General features: G+C 40.6%; 1 protein-coding gene across 1 annotated transcript in view; it reads left to right on the forward strand.

Moving 5' to 3' along the window:
• Positions 1 to 6: 6 nt before the first annotated feature.
• Positions 7 to 21,740, forward strand: part of TBX15 (T-box 15) — a 90,729-nt gene continuing 68,995 nt past the window's right edge. Inside the window, exon 1 of the mRNA XM_027885268.1 lies at positions 7 to 284. Within this exon, the coding sequence (XP_027741069.1) occupies positions 83 to 284 (202 nt within the window). The 5' untranslated portion in view covers positions 7 to 82. The remainder of the gene's footprint in view (positions 285 to 21,740) is intronic.

Genomic DNA, 21,740 nt, shown 5'->3' on the forward strand with positions numbered 1-21,740 from the left:
GAGGCTCTGCCTCTGGTCCCCGAGCTGTGCGCTCCCAGCCACTGGTCTCTCCTCTGCCCAAGGGCCTGGGCTGGGGGTTAAGATGAGTGAGAGGCGAAGATCTGCGGTGGCCCTCAGCTCCCGAGCGCACGCTTTCTCGGTAGAAGCCTTGATCGGGACAAATAAAAAGAGGAAACTGCGAGACTGGGAGGACAAGGGGCTGGATTTGTCCATGGAAAGCCTCAGCCCCAATGGCCAGCTGGGGGACAATGAAGACCCGACTCAGTGCCTGGACCTCAACCCCGGTTAGTGCGACTCCTTTCTCTTCGGGACTCCCCCGCCCGCCGCGCTCCCTCCCCGCCATTCGCCGCTTGCTGCCCGCCGGGAGAGCGGTGCCCGGCAGCGTGTCCCGGAAAACGTCCGGGACTGGGGGTAGAGGAAAAGGAAGCAGGATTTTGGCAGAGATTTCTTGGATATTTTTTTTTCCTTTCAGTTTATGGCGACTTTTCTTCTACTCGCTGCTTCCCTTTTCCCCCCACAGCTCCATGATATCCCGGGAGGGGCGGCGTGTTGGACTCCACTTTCTCTTTCTCCCTGTCTCCTTTCCGTTCCTGTCGGTCGCGATAGTCCTTTCCGGGTGTCTAGGGACACGCGTTACTCCTTGTCCCGGAGCCTCCCGGCCTCCGATCGCGGAATTGCCGGGTGGGTCGGGGGCAAAGGAGTGGGGTGCGACATGCACCCATCTCCTCTTTCCGAGTTACCGGCCAAACCCCCGAGTCTGTTTCGTGGAGACCGTGCACTCTAACTGGAGGTTTCTCTGGAGGAGGAGGTGGGCGCCCAGCATCAGCCCTGCACCGAGGCGAGGGTCTCCGGCTCCTCAGAGCGACAGGGACCCGCTACACACCCCTGCGGCCAACTCCCACCCGAAACCTCTCCGGGCCGGGGAGGGGCTGGGGGCCTGATCCTTCTCCCGGGATCGGGCCCTCTGGGGCTTGGCAGTGCGGCCTCGCTCCGCTCCCGGGACGGAGCGAACAAGCCACGGCAGAGGGGGTCCTACCCTCTCCTCCCTCTCCTACTGCTCCAGGCAGGGAAAAGGGCCTCAGTGGGTAAGAGGGACTCCGAGGAGTCCGGCCCCGGGAACTGGGGCGTATGGAGCAGCTCTGGGGCCGCGGTCTCTTGGTCGGCGGAACAGGGTTAGGCAAGAGGGAGAACGACACTTCCCTCCTGGTGTCTGTACTTTTAATTTTAAATTTCCGTTTATTTATTTTTATTTAAAAGGAATCCAGTAGCTCGGAGCTATTATTTGGCTCCAGCGAAACCCCAGCTCTCCCCTTTTCCCTCCGGTCTTTTCTCTCCGGCCTAAACCGACGGTGCTGCAAAAGCAGCCGCGGACCCGCGACTACCCCGGGGGTGAAAACGCGCTGGGTCCCGTGCCCCCCACCCTCACTGCTCCCGCGCCCTTCGCACCGGCCCCACGCCCTGCTCCCCAGGGCCTCAGAAAGGGACGGAGGGACCGGTCCCGCACTTACAATTGTAGTGTGGGGAGAAAACGAATTTTAGGTGATTTCACTTTACTTTTAATTAAAAGGGAAAAAAGTTAGGGGAAAAAAAGTCAAGTGATTTCCTTGAGAGACACTGTGAGAAAAAGCGCAGAATTTTCCCCCAATTGTGCCAAGTCCGCTCCACAGCACTTGAAGAAGTAACACCTTTTAAAAATTATTTTTATTTATTTTACATGACGTTCCCTGAGCCAGCAGTAAGCATCAGTTCAAGACCCAGAATTAAAAAAGAAAAAAAAGCAACAAACCACAACAAAACAAAACAAAAAAACCCCGAACAAACAAACAAAAAAAGGCGGGAAATAAAACCAGAAATAATTAAAAATAGAGGTGTCAAAAATATTTGCTGAAAAAAATATTTAAAATGTTTTTGAACGGAGCTAAAGACCGGCAACTCCGAAGACCTCGCCCAGCTACGCTCTCAAGGAACCGCATTTCAATTTGCTTTGAATGGCAGTAGCCTTTCCTGGTGCGGATCCTAAGGAGAAGTAGGTAAAATGTGCTGCCAGGGACGTCTTTTCCAGCGGAGGGACGTGAGTAAAGGAGAGGGGACAGCAGCGATCAACCAGTAAATAGATAGCTTAGGGTTTCAGAGACTTCCCTGTTCAGAAGAAAAAATACGTGAACAAAAACCAAAAATCCACTTTCTAATAACAGAGCAGATCTGTGCATCAGTCTTCTCTTTTTAGAAAAGTCTTTCGTATTTTTTTAGAAGCAATAGGATATATTTTTGTATAGTCTAACAGTTTAACTTGCCCATTTCTCCACAAATTCGAAATGGAAAATTGGAAAAGTCCCTCTGTGCCAGATTGGAGAGCAGGACAGAATGACTGCTAATGCCTGAAACCTCAGAAAGCAAACGTGATGTTTTTCATAAAGCAAAGGAAATCAAGAACAGTTTGAGAAATCATTTTTAGGAGGTTGATAGACTTTAAATAAAGTCCGCGACTGTAATTTGCACAGTCACTTCATTAAACCTAATTCCTCCGCGGTGTACCTTTGCTCCTGGGTGAAAATTGATTAGCGGCTCTATAATGACCACCAAATTCCATCTTTACAAGACCTAATTAAGAACAAACTTTACACCTAAAGTATTTTAAACTTGCCAAATCTCCAGCGATACAGGAAAAAAAAATAGAAAGGGGAATTTTTATAGCGTCCCAAAGGTTCAACACTCAAAGCCGCTGCCCCCGAGTAGCGATGGGCTGTTACTTCTGCTGGCTAAATTATTGGTACGGTGTACTCACAGAGAGGCCGCAAGTAGTACAGTACGGGCTGGGAAATTATGTGTTGATTTTGCTTGTGATAACGTAAATCGGACTAGCCCCATTTATCGATCTTTTCGCGTAAAGTCCCTCCGTTTCGGCTCAGGAGAGTCTGAAAACCATTCGTCGAGGGGAACTAAACACGGCCAAGGGCAGAGTAAGGTTTAGCTCTCATTTTTACAGATCTTTTCCGCGCAGGCGAGTATCGGGATTTCTCTCCCACTCGCTGGCCACGTCTCGCGGGGATTTTCCTCTCCATCCTCCGGGGGTGGAGGTGAGGTGGGGCTGTCGGCGGGGTGGCCCCGTTCCGTTCCCGGCGTTGGGGCTTCGCCGCCTTCTGTGCGGCTTTGTGGTGGACGTGTACAAACTGCAACCTTAGGGGTGCGTGGGAGGCAGCGCTCCTCGTCTCCCCGTTTTGGTGGAATCCCTGACCCCTTACGTGCCATTTTACAGCCGTGCCCAAACCCTTCGATGATGATATCGGCGATACTGACTCGCCCGAGAGACTTGCCCGCGCTCCGGGGCCGCATCTTCCTGGGAGAAGCGAGATGGCAGGCTGGGAAGTGGTGGGTTGGGTGTGGTGTGGGGAAAGGTGAGAAAAACAAGAGGATAAATCCCCCAAGTTTGTAAAAAAATATCTCCCAAATATCCAAGTTGTTTATGTCTCAGCCATGAATCTTGTCGCCAGAGTTAATGCTCTTTTTTACGAGACTCATGCAAAAAGGGGATAAATCTGGATTTTAATCACGTGCGGGTTCTAATCACGACGTTGTGAAAAGGAATTCAGGATTACAGCAGCTCTCACCGTCTCTCCCCCCACCCGATCCACCCGGGGTGCGCCGGGCGTGGGGCCGCGGCCGGGCCGGCGGGAGGCAGGGCTCGCCTCGGGGCTCGGTGAAGCCTTCCCAGCTGCTGCCTCTCCATCGGGCTGGGCCGGGCTCTCCGCATCCTCCACTGCTCATCGGTTCTCGCCGCCGAGAGGCGAGAGGAGCAGAAAGAGTGGAGGGGCTCCCCTTTGTCCCCTTGGCAGGTTTGGTTTCAGAGGGCAGCAAAACAATGGGCTCGGGTGTCTTCTGGGTATTTATAGATTTAACCTGAGCAGCGGAAAGGTCACGGGGGGCCCGGGCCTTACCTCCCTTGATGTCTATATTGTTTATCGTCCTTTACGGCGGTGGCATTCGTCGACCCTTCCCTCCGCCATCCCAAGGGCCCAGGGACAGATCGAGGCAGAGCTGAGCGCGCTCCTTTCCCTGTGGACGCGTTTCCCCCAAGAGAAACACGGTTGTCCCCCTAGTGGGTCGGGGTCGCTTCACTGTGAGACGAGAACAGGCGCTTCAGAGGCAGAACAAAACGGTGAGGCTAAAAAGATGGAATTTTTCGGCTTTGGGACGGTCCTTTTCCTAGCAAAGAAACACATGAGCGAGTTTGTAAACGAATTTTGGCAGTGCAATCCTTGTATCACACATCCTTTCGGCATTTTTGATTGCATAAATTAAAAGTGCCCATATCGCTTAAAAAAAATCCCAAACCACGTGAAAACAAACTAACAAACACCCAAACAACAAGCTGAACCAACAACTAAACAAGACATTGTTGGGAGTTTAATTTTTCGTTCCCTCTGTTTATCTGAATCTACATTAACGAACTACTGTGAGGCTTTGCAACGAGAGAAAACAACACGGCACACATTTTAAGACCTACAACGTGTTTATTACAGCTGCTTATCCATAAGATTAAGATCCGGGAGCTTGACAAAGCTTTCCGTGTCTGCCAAGAGTAAAACCTCCATCTCCTTTACTGAGGCATGTTCTCCTGCCTCTCCCGGCAGGTTGCACGGGTGTCTATCCCAATCCCTCTCCGCCGCAGGGCTCCTTGTCTCCGGGCAAACCACCTCCATCGGTGGGGCTGCGGAAGCCACGCAGTCCGTCCACCTTCCGGAGAGACAAACAGAATTAAGAGCGGGAGAAATGCTATTGATCATAAGTGACCCGTCTTTATTTTTTTGTTCAATACCCCTGCTTCTGAATGCTCATATTGACAAAGTCTCGTTCTTTGAGCAGCGGCTGTTACAGCCGCGAATAGGGAGCGACTTAATTTGATTTTTCACTTCAGCTTTTGTTTGAGTGCTCGGTGGATGGGACTAGGATTTCAAGTGCTGGCAGAGAACGTTTTCTGGTCTCTTCCCTGAGGTAGGGTGCACTGGTGTACATCGCCCTTTGCATGGTCCTTGAGGCTCGCGAATGAGCAATGCTCTGTAACAACGAAGTGCAAGACAGAGAGTCAGCTTTGGCTTGGGACTGGGAGTTATTGATGTGAAGTCTTTCTAACAAATTTGTGTGTGACTGGGATTGTATTAATTCATTCCACCTGTTGAATCATCAGTTTTTCTCAGATCCATTGGTCCCTCGTGTACACGATGGAAGGAAATGCAAAAATCTGACTCTCCTAATGCCTCTGCTTCCCCCATGTTCCAGCCGCAGAGCTAATGCTCTCGCCCTTCTCAGAGGAGACAATCACAGGAGGCAGATGGAGCTGTCCAGATGAGAGCCAGGAGAGCCCCGTGGGGGCTCGGGAAAGGGTTGTCTTAGTCAAGTTCATACAACTCTTGACCTTGGAGCCAGGGGAGACTGAGAGTGAGAAGGATTTGTCCCTGCGGTAACATGCGTCTTACTGAATTGGTAAAATCCTGCTGCTGGGTTTGTGAAACTCTTCCTGCAGAGAGGTGAATTGCTCACACCGTATTAAGAGGGCAGGTGATTGGAAAATAGAGACAAATATTACAGGGCAGCAGAGCATTAGAAAAAGCGCAGCATGTTAAGCAACTTTTCCCTCTCTTTCATACATATTTCAAATCTGCAACATTTTTTACCCAGGTTTATTCCATCTGTTGGAAGGGGAAAACTGCTATTTCATAAGATGTTTCTTGCCTTGGACAAGAGCTTCAGGAGAATCCAAAAAGCTTCTGTTACAAGCAAAAGTCAAGTAATTCCTTACGAACCATCAATCACTTCTCCCTCCTGCCATTTGGGACTGAGCACTTATATCAAATATCAGCCCAGCTAGCCTCTCCTCAATCAGAAGTGTTCTGCTTTATCTGTATCTGTCTTCAAGGAAAACCGATGCTTTTTTCAGATGGAAAAGGTGAAAGATGTCTTCCAAGAGCACTACATTCAGGAAAGAACATTTGCATTATTTTACAACATAGTCGGTGCCACTTGAGTTACTTCTATTCACACAGATCACTGTGTGAACAAATTCTGTTCCTCTTGTAATCAGCTGGATTCCTCTATGAATCTTAGATCTCCGAAGATCAAAACTTTTTTTTTTAACCTTTCTTTTTTCTGCCTTCTCATCGAGATTAATGAGCTTACACTAGTTTAAATAGTGCACTAAAATCAATCAGATTATTCAGAAAATTCTTGAATATATTGAAACAGGATTTTATGGCATTTACATCAGTTCCTTTTGCAAGTAAAATCCATTCAAGTGTGATTTAAATCAGCCTGTATTGAGACCTGTACTTTACAATGATGATGTAAAATCAAGTTCAGTAAAAAAAGCTTACATTTTCTAAAACTAACAATGTTTCAGAGACCAACAGAGTTTCCAGGAGAGGCTGAGCCTTTTCGTGCCTTCTGATGGAATTACAGGATTTTATGCTAACTCTTAGCTCTCTGACAGTGCAATTGTTTTACAATAATGGGGTGAGAAGTTATGTTTAAAACCTGACAGCAAAAGGAGGACGGATATACATGCAAATGGGTAGTAATTGTCAGCCTGGGAGCTGTGTGGCTCCATTGAGAAGAGCAGCAGTGGGCACCTGGGTGTACAGGAAAAGGCAGGCAAATAGGATCTTCCCAGTGCTAATCTTCCTAATCTCACCCAGAACCGCTCTGCATAGCAGGAGATTGAAAGATTTGGCTTTTCTGGCTTTTTATTTGAACCAGTGTTTCCACAGGGAGAGAGTACCGTGCAGCACTGCTGAGACCTTTTTGTTTCCAGAGGAAAAAAAAAGGTGTAGCTTTTTGTTGCTTATATCCAATACTGTTTAAAATAGGTTACGATTGCAACCTTTATGCCTGTGAAATATCTGCTGTCTGAAAATACAATCCTGTTGCATTTCTTGTGTTAAAAGCTGTTGCATGCTCTGGTGAGAAGTCCTAGGGAAAGATAACATAATAGTATGGTAAAATTAAATCGAAATATCCTTGAAAGAAGATTAAGAATTTTTAAAACTCTGAAAGGAAACATAGTGCCAGTTCAAGTTCAAGCAATAATATTCGTGCCAGGGGCAACTTTTAATTGCCTATTTTGCAAGGTCAGAAAACAATGAATCAATAAATCAATCTAAGTGACAAAAGCACTTGTTATAATAATATTTACAAAAATATTTCCATATACCCTTTACTCAATTGAGCTATTGATCTAACTGTATTTTGAAGATGGTGAAAGGACTGTCTGAGTCAGACCTCTGTGACAGTGGGTTCTCTGATGTTTGCTGCATATTTGCAAATGCAGCCTTACAGCAGTTGGAGGGAAGGATTCACCTAGCAAACATCTTAGACCACAACATACCAATTTGCAGCAATAGAGGATCTCTGAGGATTTTTCATTTTGGGATGCAGTAGAAAAAAAAAGGTAAATATTGTGAGGATTCATTTAGATTGAGTTTAATAAAAGTTTTTTTTTTTTACTTCACTGAGTAAAAAACTTAGAAAAACTTAGGATTTGGACAACCTTTAAATGTTTATTTTTGTATCATCAAACTACCTAAATTTTTTTAAGTTGTGCAACCATTTTAAAATTAGATACCAAACATCTTTGTTTAAAATAATTTTAAAATAATATTAAAATAAATTATAAAATTAATTTTCAGTTAAAAAATATAAGGCATTTTTATTTATATATAGTACTCAAATAAAGCATTTGGCCCTTCAAAACTGCTTTTCAATTTTTATTCTTCTAAAAATCAAAGTTCTTTGCCAAGTTCTGCAGGATTTAATGAAGGTTTCTTTTCTCCAAAGCTATGTTTTTGTTGTTGATTCACTATACATACATACATATATATAGATATTTATGTTCAGCTAAACTCTTTCACGGTAGAACTCAGTCCCTGCCATAGTGGATGGTTTCACTTCACTACCTCTACACCTCTTCATTCTTCTCAAGACTTTTGCTTTTTGGGAGGGAACTCTTCCAGTATTGTTAAATGGACATTTTCAGCTATGTGTACATGTGCAGTTCTTGGGAAAGAACTTGGGAAGAAATTATTGCCAACCACCTTTAAAAGAACCAATTTAGAGTTTCTAACGAGTACTTAACCAACTTGTTAAAAACTGACACAAATCATATTAATAATCAGCACATTTATATGAATGCAGCCACAGCAAAAATTGTTTGAAAATCAGTGGGCCAGAGCACACAGAATAGTTATGAATGACTTACAGTTCTTTGACTTCACTCAGGGATTGGATGCACTCTTGGCTAGCACTGACATTTTTCCCATGACCAATGAATTAACAAACCCAAGCCTCTCCTTTTAGGTGCTTCAGGAAATAGAGAACTCCCTGATCAGAAACCTGCCCCAAAACTAAGGGGAAAATTGAAGACACCACAATGTCTTTCCTTTTAATAAGACCAAAGAACTGTGCATTGTATACTTCTTAAGATGCTGCACTAGAAATAGCAAAATCCTTAAATAATATACCAGCAATGTTGGTATCTTATGACACCATCATCTGTGAGGATGCCCATGCACATAAAATAATTCTAATGAGAACATATTATAACATTTAGAAATTCATGGTGCATATGATGAGATTAGGGAGTTTTCAGAAATAGGTTCTTCTTGGTTTATCCCTGAAACGTCTGTAGATCAGTTTTGTAAATCTGAGTCTGCAAGGAAAAGGGGACCTTGGGAACAGATGGAGAAATTCACTGATAGATTTTTTTTTTTTTTCACCTAATTGCTGCACTGGATTGTCCTCAATCCTTCTCTGAGGATTCTACTAAAAGGTCAATTATTAAATGTTCCTAGCTGTTATTGTCTTCACATTTGACCACTTTTACAAGCATCACTTCATTTGATGAAGAAATTATCCCAGTGCTGCTCTGTCATCCCTCTTTCATCTTTGAATGTAGGTGCATTTTGCACAGAAAAATGTTGCAAATTTGTTTTTGTTATGCTTTAAGCAACCCTTCTTGTCAGGGTGACAAAATAGTAGAAGAAGACCTGTTGAGCATTCTCTTGTACCCTCTCAGACCTTAATGGAAGTACTCTCACTGCCTTTTTTGAAAGCTAACTTCATCCTTGAGGTTCTGCTAGACTCTGCTGCTACCTTAACTTGTAATAAAATACCATGCAAGAATTAGGACTAACAATCTTAAATTTTTAGTTGACATATCCTCTTGTGAAATTGTGTATTGCCTCTGAGTTGGTTCTTTTATTTAATAAAGGCCTTGGAAGTGTCCTATGACGTTGCATAAAACAGTAGGCTGTTGAAATCACGCTTAGGAGGCAGCTGCTAAAGGAGGGCCTGATTCTGTGAGATGCCAAGTCACTGCATTTCGGAGGGTTTCACGGTGCTGATTTTCAAGGGTGCAGTTTTTGTGACCTTATTTTTGGTGGTGTTAAGAACTTGTAATTGTCATGGAGATCTTGGCCTCTCGTTTGATTTCTGCTCTGAGATACCCTAAACAGAATGTCATAGCCAGAAGGTAGCCTTCCCCTCAGCACAACTGTCAGGACTGAAGTGATTTTGACTTATATGTGGGGATTTCTTTTTCATGCCAGTCTGTAGGAGTTAAATAATAATGACAGTGAGGTTAATGCCTGGGACATCACTTTTATGCTATAGATGGATCATGTTTGCTCTTCAGATTTGCTGCAAATGCCTGATGGTGTGAAAACTATTAGGTTGGATCAGATACAGGTTTCTGGATTATGCCCGTCTTTGCAATTTCTAAGTGCTCCTGCCCTTTCATTGTGTAGTAAAATAAAACAGTGCTCCACACAAGGCAACAAGGCTGTTATTTTTAAACTGAGAAGTAGTTTTTTTGCTTAAGAAAGCTTAATCTTTTTTATGCGAGAAGGTTGTAGGAAGCTAGGAAAATATAGAATACAGCCCATGACTGTGGGTGCCTAATGGTTTTTATTTTGCTCCAGAATTTAAAAGATAAATAGAAGATTTATTACTGTAGGATTTGGGGGTTTCCTGTGCCAAGCTCCTTGGAGCAAATAAAAAAAAGTCTTCATTTACCATCAAACAACCCCAGCAAAGTCTCCATCTGCCTAGTGGCAAGGCAGGCACATTATTCACTTCAGTGCTGGGGAGTGTTAGCCATATAAAACTGTAACATCACAGTTCTGTTATGCAGGTCCCTGCAACGCTGATGGAGCAGCAGAGAGCTTACACTGCCCCATTAGAGACTGCTTGGATTATTCTGTACATAGTAATTCTGTTTACCCCACAACTCAGGAAATTGTGCCTGGGCTGGGGAAAGGGAGGGCAGCTGTGGAAGTGCCTAGCAGTGTGCAGTAACAGAAATGGACAATAATTAATAGCTTTTGTGAAAATATGGTCATATAATGCAACTTCAGGAAGAAAAACCCCCTCATTCTGCTTCTTGGAATGAAAGATTCGATTGTGAATCGGCTGTTTACTAAGAGTGTTTCAAGACTGATTGCTTTAGTTACATTAAGGTGCTGAGCTTCATTTATCTGGGGTAATTTGGGAATAACTGATTTAGAAGTGGAAGGAGGTTGGACTGAGTATATATGGGGCACATAAACAAGTAATCCAGTATGGTTACAGTCCTTAACAGAAAAGCAGCTGAGACCCAAAAGAGGTATTTTTTGGCTCTGTTCTTTTGCATTGTCAGATGCCCTGCCCCCGTCGTGTTCTCAGACACCTTCTGGGCTGAGATGTCTCTGGGCTGCTGTAGGTGCTGACTTGTCCTTGGTCTGAGAAAAGATAGTAAAATAGTAAATCAAGAATAAGAGTGCTGTAGCTCAGACTGGATGAGGACTGGGTGCCCCATATTGCTCAGGGGAGCTCACTCGACCAGGACAGGGGACATAATGCACCAGGGAACACACCAGGTCACTGTTGTGTTTACACTGAGTTACATGTGCACATTATCCTCCTAGGAACTAAGTGAAATCAGGTGAAATGAGGAAGAGATGAGTTAACAGGGGTAAAGGAGTAGAAAACCAGGCAGAAAGGGGAATCACCATTGGGAAAGCAGAGGAGAATGAGGCAGGAAAGGGAGTAGTTCAGGCCTTCATTTCCTACCCACCAGCTGCTCTCGGCATGAGGAAAAATTAGAAACTTTTCAGACTTTCTCCCTGCATCTGGATACCTTCCTGGTTCATTTCCCCCCTGCCCCCAGAATAATGAATAACATGGTTCCTATAAATGAAATATACTGTTCAAAATGGTTTCTGAAGGCAACTTAGTACATTATATGAGTAAATGTAATAATTTGGTGTAGCTTAGATACGTAAGAGGGGAGAAACAGTAAACCTCTCAAATAAGTAGAATTTTTCATGAAAAAGAGCAGAGTTTCTTCCCATGGTCCTTGTTCTCCATGGTTTAATGTGAAAAAGTTAGGAATTTTAGGAAAAATTATAAAGGTCTTTCAGAGGAATTTTTTTCTTTTGCAGCAAACTCCACATGGTTTTTTAGAATAATATTTAAAATCCTATTTGCAACTTTTACTACTTTATTCAGGCCTGCAGCCTTTTTATGGTCAGTAGATGTTACACACGGAGTTGTCTATTATGCAGTTGCATTGGCTGTACATTATTGATTTCCACTGCATATAAACATCATATACTTCAGTAATTTATGGTATATCAGTATGCAGAAGTTTTTTACATGGCTGAGAGACTATGTTAGTCATTATTGCAATGAGTGTAGTTATTTTTTCTATAGGTATACCTAGAGGCAATTTCTAATTGCTAATTAAATAATGTGTAGCATATTTCTTATTGTTAAAGACACAATTAAACTCAATTTATGATAATCAAGCACTATAGACAGTTCAGTCTTCCCTACTCAGAATTTCTACCTATTATTTTATTTGTGTGTTTTTCCTGGGGGCATGGTTGGAGAGAAGAGGGAGGTAGATTTTTTGTAAAATATCTGTCTGGTTACGACCCCACAACTCAAATCAGGAGTTGCAAATAGTACCAATGGTTTCTTGTTACAATTATTTGTATTGGAATGAGAAATTTATTTGTGAGCTCACCCTCAATAATTTCATTTATGAATATTCAAACAGCTACTGAGTATTTATGAAAATGCATGGCAACCTTGAATTAAAATATAAGTAATTACATCTCAGATAGTTGCTATTTGCTGTACCGTTTACACAGTGATATTTGCTTTGCAGATAAATGGGAAGAAAAAGTTTTTATTATGGTCATCTAATGAAGTATATACCAGTTATTTTGTATTTCTTTCCTGAAAATTGTGCAGGTTTTTTCAATTTTTTTTTTCCTGTTTCTTTTTTTTCCTTTATTCCAAGTTCACAGTTGTAGTATTTTTGACTTGTCTGAGTCATGATTTTTCTGCTGTATGTGAGGATGCTTGTCCAGCTCTATTTCTAAAGCAAGAGGTGATTCATTGTTAGCACTTGGGCTGTTGCACGTACTTAGACTGTTGACTCTTTGTGACAGCCTGATGATCTCCCCTGCTTACATTTAACAGTACAGCAGAGCATCAATTCACATCCAGGGCTTCAGAACACTGCAGTTGCACAAAGAATAATATTTTTTAAGGTGTTGTTGGTTACTCACCCTTCTTTTATAAGACAACACTCACACCAATGGTTTACACTGTGGTTGGCTGTGTTTTTTCCCAAGTACATACGAAGATGGGATTTTCATTGCGCATGTCAGACTTTGCTTCTTTGAGCACAGCAGGTCAAACGCTCATAATTCTTCCCCTGTACCTCCACCATAGGGGAAAAAGGGACTTCAACCAGAGTTAGTCATTATTTTACTTGTGGTCTGAGTTTGACGTAATTTAATAATAAATTCAAAAGCATGGTTGATGATATTTGAGTAGGAACTCAAATTTCAGTATGGTGAAAACCCTAAACGAAGAAATAATGAAAGTGGAGTTTTGTGAAGTAGAGCAGAGGTCTTGTTTTGTTTCAGTGAACAATCAATTACAGGTGAAATTGCCATTTATAAAGGAATATTTTGTAAAAAAAGAAAAAAAAAAAGAAAAAAAAAAAGAAATTCCTGAGCTGTGTTTCCTCATTGTCTGCCTAAGATGCTGGGAGGAAAAAACCCTTTCTTCTTGTATATTTTAACCATAAACCAGGGAATAGAAAGCAGTAATTTCTTTTTTGGAAAGGCAGAGGAATCTGAAGATGAAGGCCTAGTTTGCAGAGTTTGTAGGGCAATTAAAAATAACAGAATTCCTAATTCAAATGGTTGACTCAAAATGCAACCTTATATAGGAAGGAAATCATAGGAATAAGTCAGTGATTGAGTCCCTTGCACAAGGAATTTGCCAAATTGGAGATCTAACAGTCTCATTTTCTTCAATTAATTTTTTACTACCCTCACGCAAATATAAAGGTTTGGGTTTTTTTAATTTTTTTATATTTATTTTTTAATAAGAACATGATTTTCAAAAGTTATTTTAAAATATTTTTTCTTTGTTTCACTTCAGAAGAGGGTGTAGATGCCTATTTTGGGCCAAATTCTGCAAGCAGCTAACTCTAACCCATTCAGTTATAAAAACAAGCATAACAGTGACAATGACATATACAAAGTATTTAATACTCCTCATTTTTAATAAATATAGTTCTCCCTCTCTCCTTTTACTTTTGTTCTAGGATTTCTTTTGTTTAAGAATTGAGGATTGTTTTCAGAGAAGACTTTCCAGCTACTCTTAACAGCTCAGAAAAAGTGGCTGTTGAATATTGATTGGAGTCCTTATTCCATTTTACTTGTTATATATTTTCTCCACATTGTATGCATGTATAAGTCTCTTTCTCTAGAGATAGATTCATAATATATACATGTATATATTATATATATGTTATATATTATCACGTATATATAATATATGATACTATACTAATATTTTTTATAGGAATGTAGTATAATCTTTTCCTAAGGCAACTAAAACACCAAATTTAATCATTTAACATATTTAAAGTATTTTAGAAATACCAGTCTTCTCTGTTCCCATTTTGCACTTATGGTTTTTTATGGCAACTACTATTATATACCCATGCTACATTTGGTGGCTAAAAATAAGAGAATCGTGCTCTGCAAGAGGTTTCATGCATTTGATAATGAAAACTCCTTTCATTTTACAATGGAATTTCCACACCTGGTTTTGTATAGAACAGGAAAAGAAGACCTTGCTTTTTACTTTGAGAAGCATTGTTTTACGTACTGATTTATCCAATTAAGTCTGCAGCAAGCACCTAATGTTCAGAAGTTGAGTCTTTGCTGTCTTTGGTGAGAAGTGCTCAAAACCAAGAACATTTCCCTTCATCTAGCAGATACATTTGTGGCAACAAGGGCTTCCCTCCGGGCAAAAGTGTATTTGAAATCCTCTTTTAGAAGGGCAATTCAAAAAATTCTCTGCGTTAAACAGAAGTGCAAAAAACTCTTTTAATGAAAGACAGATTGTAAGCATTTGCCTAAGATTATCACGCTGCTAAACTGAAGCAGAGCAGCCGAAATTCCGGCATCATTTACATCCCATGAGCAAGGCGAGGGCAAAAGCTGGAGGGAAAATATTTGATAATGTGGGGGCAAACAGCTGTGAGGAAGAAAAAGCTGCACCTTCAGTCACTGAATCTCTTAGCAAAAGAAAAAAATAGTTTAGTCAAAGCCAAATGAAGCAAACCCTGGGCTGTGCGATGCCGTTAATCGTTACAGGGACACTCTCAACACTCTCAAAAGAAAGATTGGTTCTGATGTCGTCGAGTTTCTGCTCTCTTTAAATACTCTGACTGGCACTTAGAAGTGTATAAAACTTCAATTTTTGTTCCTGGGACCTTTCCCTCTTTATGTTTGCAAAGGTGGTTTCTGTTAGCCAGTTTCCTCCTTGCTATCTGAGGCCCTGATCCTGCCAAAATGTATTCATGTCCTCTATTGCAGTCAGTCTCCCATCCAAACCCCTCCCAGCAGGAAAGGTGAGCTCACATTATGTGTTTGTAGGAGCAGCGCCTAATTGAAGGGGAAATGGAAACTGTACAGAGTTCTGTCTGTGGCACAAAATAAATAATAGAGAATGTGGAGGAAAAGGTATTTCTTTAATACTTCAATTATAAAAGCAATAGAATTCATCTGTAACTTTAGTAGGAGATACACCCTTCAGAGAGAAATGTAATTTTTTCATGTTCTAAGTATATAGTTTTAAGCAGAAATAGCTATTAAAATAGCATATATTGAAATTATTTTACTTGTGAGGTGAGGAATCAGGTTCTTTATTTTCATTCTGTGTCTTCTTTTCAACTTAAAACTGTCAAGCCTTTTTGTTGTTTGCCATTGAACGCCAGTGGGACTTTGATTTTATTTCTCTTATGCATGATCTTATTTTACACATTTGGCAGTTCTGATGGAGGAACTTTAGTCCACTCAGAAATTGAGGTATTTATTAAATAATTTTTAATGTTAGTAACAAAAGACAGAATGTTGAAAAAAATTAGATTGTGACCCCTTATATGCCTCTGTGAGCTGAAAAGTAGATCGGATGCAATTTAAGCATTTACTTGAGCCTAAAAGCCTAACTGGCATTTGAAAACGGGTGGGGGACAAAAAAAGAATGAGCTTAATTTATTTACATGCCTTCAAAATTACTATCAAGTTTTGAAGTATGAAATTGCCATGCATGACCATAATTGAAAAATCTAGTCCAGTCATAACATGTTACCTTTACCCTTTACCTTTTGCTTTATCTGGTTGGCATAAAGACTGCAAACCTGCCTTCCTCTTACAAAGCTTGGTAAAGTTACTCCACAAACTGCTATTAGACCCAACATGAAGAGTGGGAATGATACAGGACTGCGATGTTAGGTGAGAAATTATTTCTTTCTGGCTATCAGCCTGAGGTAGAAGTTGAGGAAAGGTGTTTTGTTATTACTCAGTGTTTGGACTTCAGCTGCAGCAAAGTTATGGCAAAGAGAAGTAATCTTTGTTTCTTATTCTTTCTTCTTGCACACTGGTGCAGCTATTTTACTGACAGTCGTTTGCAGAGCACAGGTAAGATGTCATTATTTAGACCTTGTAAAATAAAATACGAAGGATGGCATAGCAGCACTCCAGTAAGATTTTATAAGCATTTTCCATTCCAAAGGCCTAGTTTTGCTCTTCCTCTGGGTCCTGAGTTCTTGAGTGCTTTTAAAGAGTGTTTCAGAGAGAGAAACAATCTTCTTGCAAGAAGCTGGTCAAATGGCTTGCCTCATGTCCTGATGTCACCAGAAATGTTAGTTCCTCCTGCCCCTTCCATGATGTTCATATCCTACTGTTTACCAGTATTTTTGCTTCACATTCATTTCCCTGAATACCCCATAGCATCCCAATTTCAGTCCCAACTCTTCTACCACAGCGAGGCACAGGAAAGCATTTTTTCCATCTGGCTCCTGTCTTAGGATATTTTGCCGGGATAAGCACATAGAGCAAGTAGCCAAGAGAGCCTCTTCACTGAGGGTGCTAATTTGTTTAGTCATTCATTTGCAGAAAATGTGAATTGTAATTCATTTGAGACCTCTATCCCTTTGTCAAAGTTGTTTGAAGCTGACAAGTGAGTTAGTTTGGATCACTGGGTCCAGAATATTAAGGGGAAAAGGAAAATTAATCAGCTGATAGCCTTCTGTGAGCCTAGTTTACTAATAAATAGAGATAAAATGTTTGATACATAGACAGACAATCTACCCCCTTACTTTTTACAACCCAGTGTTCAAAAGAGGTGCTTTAGGCTAGAGTTATTTTATGTGCTTATGAAAGGATGATGAAAAAATAATTCTTCACACATTTTTTTGCCATTTGTATAGCTTCATTCTTCAACTTTCAGATCCAAGTGCCACTTGAGGAAACAAAACCAACTACACAATGTTTACGCATATGCTGCTAAGAGGCACTGATTCTCTCCACCATTTTGTTCCTGACATGGGTCTTTTAAACAACATTTCCTCTTCTTTCCCACAATATTTGATAAGGAGAGAGCTGTCAAAAATCAGTATATCACAATTAGCAAACAAATTAGCACCTGAAGGAATAAACAGAAGATCAAAAGTCAAAATTATAACTTTAGAAACTGCAGATTCACACAGATGTCCACAAGGTCTAGACTTCTTTGGCACCTTGGTTTGAAGGATATGGGGCTTCATTTCTCCAGAAGGTAATACTGTAAAAGTGCCATAATGCTGATTGTGACAAACTGATCAGGAACACTTTTCCAGAGATTGCTGTGTCTCAGCCACTGCTCCTTCTCTCAGGCTGTTTTAGAAGCCCTGACAACTCAGATGGAAATTTTTCCCCTTATTTGGTAAACGGTAACATTTTTCTTATGATAATTAATACAGAATTAAGCTTTCATAATTTTTTCATTGGTTTGATATAAATAGTTACACTGTCTGAGTGAAAATCTCCCTGTCAGGGAATCTAGATTAAGAACCCATTTACCAACTAAGACTAATTAAAAAACCCATATTAAGGGTTTAGTATAGTTTCTTGGCTCTTGTGTGGAACACTGGATATGAATTTCATCAGAATATATATAGATACAGCATTCCTCCTTTGTATCACCATCTGCTCACCACCTCTGATTCTCTAGCTGAGCTTCAGGGTCTGTACCAATGTCAGCGGAAGCTTTAAAATCTGCCATTAAAATAGCAACAACATCAGAGATCTGCTGTTAAAATAATAGCAACAACATCCCTCTGTGGGATGCTAGGGAACACACAACTATGGACAGGCCTGATCCAGCATTCCTTTCCTGCCCTGGGAGGTTTTTAGAGGGGAGGAAAAAAAGAAAAGAAAGAATTCACAGGCTGACTCCGTTTGTGTATAGATAGATGGAAATGTGGAACTACTTTCTCCCATTGTCCTTCTAGCTGAACACTGGGGAGAGCATGGAACAATGCATGGAAATACCATGGAGGGAACGTAAAGGGATGCTCAGCAGATGAATTCAATACAGACAAAGCTAAAGCCACTGATAATGTTAATTTATACATTTATACATTTATACATTTTCCAAATTACTTTCCATGTAGCTGTGACTGAGCCAGCTTCTTCACATATTGCAGTTAATTACAGTTAATAGGAGCAATCCTGATATCAAGTAGCAGTGGGACTGAACTTATGGGTCATGTGTGAAACACCCTGAATACACAAGTACAGTTGTGAGTTACAAAATAATGTGTGAAAATGAAAACAGTAAATAAACATTCGATGTCTGGCAAATTTTTAGTTGATTTTAAGGGAAAAACATTGAGCAAAGTCATCTGGTTTGGTCCATTAGTTGTTCTTTTTTCAAAGGGTCTAGGTGGCCAGTGATATAGAAATTGAGACGTATTTCTGGATATCATTTCAGCATGTGCACATGTCTAATGAATTCACATCACATTCATCAGCACAACTTCTTAGCAATTTTTCATTTGTTAGTCTACTGGAACTTCAGAGACAGTGTTAATTCTGACACAAAAATAAGATTGTAGTGGCTAGTAAGAAAGAATAAGTTTATCAGTCTGATCAATAATATATCTTGAGAGGTTTTACTTTTTATATTTTGATGTTGCTTCGATTAGAAATTAGTCTGAAATGTAACATAATGAGCTTTTTCAGACAGAGAGAAACTAAGGGCTTTAAAACTTGCCTTTTTTCACAGAAGAATAATTTAGGGCTGAGAAATTAGGCTAACCATAACTAAAGGATAAAAAAGGACAAATCTGTAAGACAGAAAATGCATTTGGAGAATTTCTTATCTTGAAAAGTATGTGAATGACCATTTGCAATGGATGTTAACAGTGTAAAATCAATGGGCAGTTTTAGGTGCTTGGAGTGGTATAGAACTAAGGACATCTCTGGTACAACAAAACTTGTGAATTCTCATCTTTCACCAAAGAAACCTACTATACTCAATTTACATATAGAAATAGAAGGAGGTTTGTTGATTTTGATGCAACAATTCTTGCACAATTGTTATAGTGCAATCTGCAAAGTGTAATGCTCACTGGAGGAAGCATAAAGAATACAGTCTGGAGGACTATTAAGAATCAGCAGTATGTCAGTGAAGTGACTGTGTTGAATATGTTAGTGAGAATGGATAACTCATTAGAACAACTATTGCATGGTAAAAATAGACACTTGCAGTTTTATGGCATTGGAGGAATACACACAGAATTAATTAACAAAGAGCAACACAAAATGGCAGCATGATAAAAAATCAACTAACGTTTCAACAATGGTGAAGCATACTTGGAATACCATCTTTGTACGCAAATTTATCTCCTCTTGTATTGTACAGGATTTTTTGTCTTGCTTCGCTTGTGAATTCAGAGAGTACTATTGGTTAAATGGAACATTAGATGAAGGTGTGAAGTGCTCGTGTCTCTGCTGTCAGTGGGAAAAAGGCTGCTGCATTTTGTTTTAATCTAAACTGTGTGAGTCTGTCAGCAAGGCTATGGGGAAATGAACAGGAGACCAAAACAGGAGGGGAAAAAAAGAGATCTCCATGAGATAAGGGAACCCAATTTATTATTTTTAATGACAGGCATATGGAAGAGACACGTATACCACAGTAGTAACAAGAAACAGTCTACCATTTAATAACTGCAGAAGATAGCATTTATTTTTATGGCAGGTCAAGAGCCCAATCCGCAAAACAGATGAAACTTTACTTTCATGAGCTCAGCAGGCCAAACCCATACCATGCAAGCCATGACTGCAGTTGGACTAGCCTTTGAAGTTAGTTGTATCTGCCTTTGCAATTGTATCTGCCTTTGCAGTATAAGGCACATGAAGCCCAAGAACATTACAGGAAAAAATCTTAAAAAAATTACCGTGAAGGGAAGTAGCATACAGGGGGGAAAAAAAACCCAAACAAACCCAAAAGACAAAATCCACATTCTTGTGGCTATAAATCAGTTCCAGTGACCTGAGTGAATTTTCCCTTGTTGATACTCTGTGAGACTGACCCAGAAAGACAGAAGTATGAATATAGAGTAGCTACTCAGCCGGAACAGCAGTGAGATAAGCATTATTTGTATAATTTGGGATAAATTCCTTTTATTTTTGTTCAATAAAGTAAGAATTGCACAGTGCAAGCCATACAGAGGTCAGACTGCTCTGCATCTCTTCTGTGTGACTATGACTGCCTGTCAGTAACCTACAAGAGCTTAAGACGTGGGTTAAAGGTTTGAATTTGATCTCACATACCTAGAGCCTTTTACTTCCTTGGTCTATTAAGATCTCTCTGTAGGATCTCTCCTAGTCCCTCTGGGTTTTGCAGAGAAGCAAATTGGGATGAAAAGCACAGAAGAGTTTCCCAGCTAGACACACGTTTTCTCTCAAGGATATACGTTCCTGACTAGGAGGAAATAACAATTTATTTGTGCATATCAACTCTTCTCCTTCTTGCTTATTCCTGACTGCTTTCAGCTATTTTCTATTCAGTTGATTTCTTACAGTATCTTTCCAAGCTATTCAGCTTTTTCCTTTTGTTTCAGAATCCTCTTTCTTTGCTTTTCCCTAGAAAACTCACCATGCTTAGACTATCTCGCCTACAGGAACATTACTCTGATAATTCTCCCCAGATGTTGTCTGGCACACGATCATCACGCCAGGCACTTCCTAACCTATTTACCTTCCATTAAAAAAAAACAACTCAAAACCAAAAACAAAAGCAAAGACAATTTTCTGTTTAGACAACTAAAAAATCCCAGTCCAAACACAGCTAGAACATACAGAAATTGCAAAACGAGATATTCAAGATGCCCAAAAACATTAACGTGATATGAGTCACTTAATGGAAGAATTATGTTTGTTAACAAATGTAAAAAAAAATTAGCATAAATCTGCAATATGTAAATGATCAATATTACTCATGAAAAATGTAATGGTTAAGAATCTGGGCTTATTACCTTCTGAATTTCTGCCTTCTGTGTGAGTAAAAAATAAAAATTGGATGTAAAAACACTTTTTCCCTTTCTGACTAATTTCTGAAGATGTGAACTGATGGGCTTCTCCATCTGGTACCAAGGTGTCCCAGAACTAGCAGGCTGCGTCTTTAAGGAGGAAAGGAGAGGGCAGTTTGATGGAAGGATGAAACGGTATTTTCCAGGTTTGATCATTCCACACTTAGGATCTCCCAGCAAGAGGGATATCATCTCTTCCTTCTGCACCATGTGAACTCCATGCAAGGGGCAGGCAGAAGGCAGCCCAGCAGGTCCAAGGGGATATTGCATATCCAAGGATATAAAAGGACTGTGGTCAAGTCCTCTCAGAATATTTCTGCCACCCCGGGTCCCTGGCCCAACCCAGGATGACAGGAAAGGGGCTTGCATCTCAAGAGGTTTTCCAGTAGAAAAAGTCACCACCACAAAATATACACTGAATTGCTACTGAGACAGATACATAGATAAAACTTTATTAAGGTTGGTTTTGAGCAAATCATGCCTGGGAGCTCATGTGTTCTCCCTCTCATTACCTATGCTGATGTATTTATTTCTTCATTAAAATTACATGTGCTTTAGAAATGATTCCATTTTTTGTTGTGTTCATCTACATCAGTTGCTCAAAAGTGCAAAAAGGTCAGATGAGAGCTCTTATATGATTATTGCTGATTGTTATTGCTGATAGAAGAGAAGACTTTTTAAATTATCACAAATTTTTAAATAATATTTGATATCCACCTCTGAAAGGGTTAATCTAAATGGATGACAGTTGTCATAATGC

Source organism: Empidonax traillii, unplaced genomic scaffold (genome assembly GCF_003031625.1).
Source record: "Empidonax traillii isolate 1590-97213 ecotype Southwest subspecies unplaced genomic scaffold, ASM303162v1 scaffold163:size1593379, whole genome shotgun sequence".
Taxonomy (NCBI): Eukaryota; Metazoa; Chordata; class Aves; order Passeriformes; family Tyrannidae; genus Empidonax; species Empidonax traillii.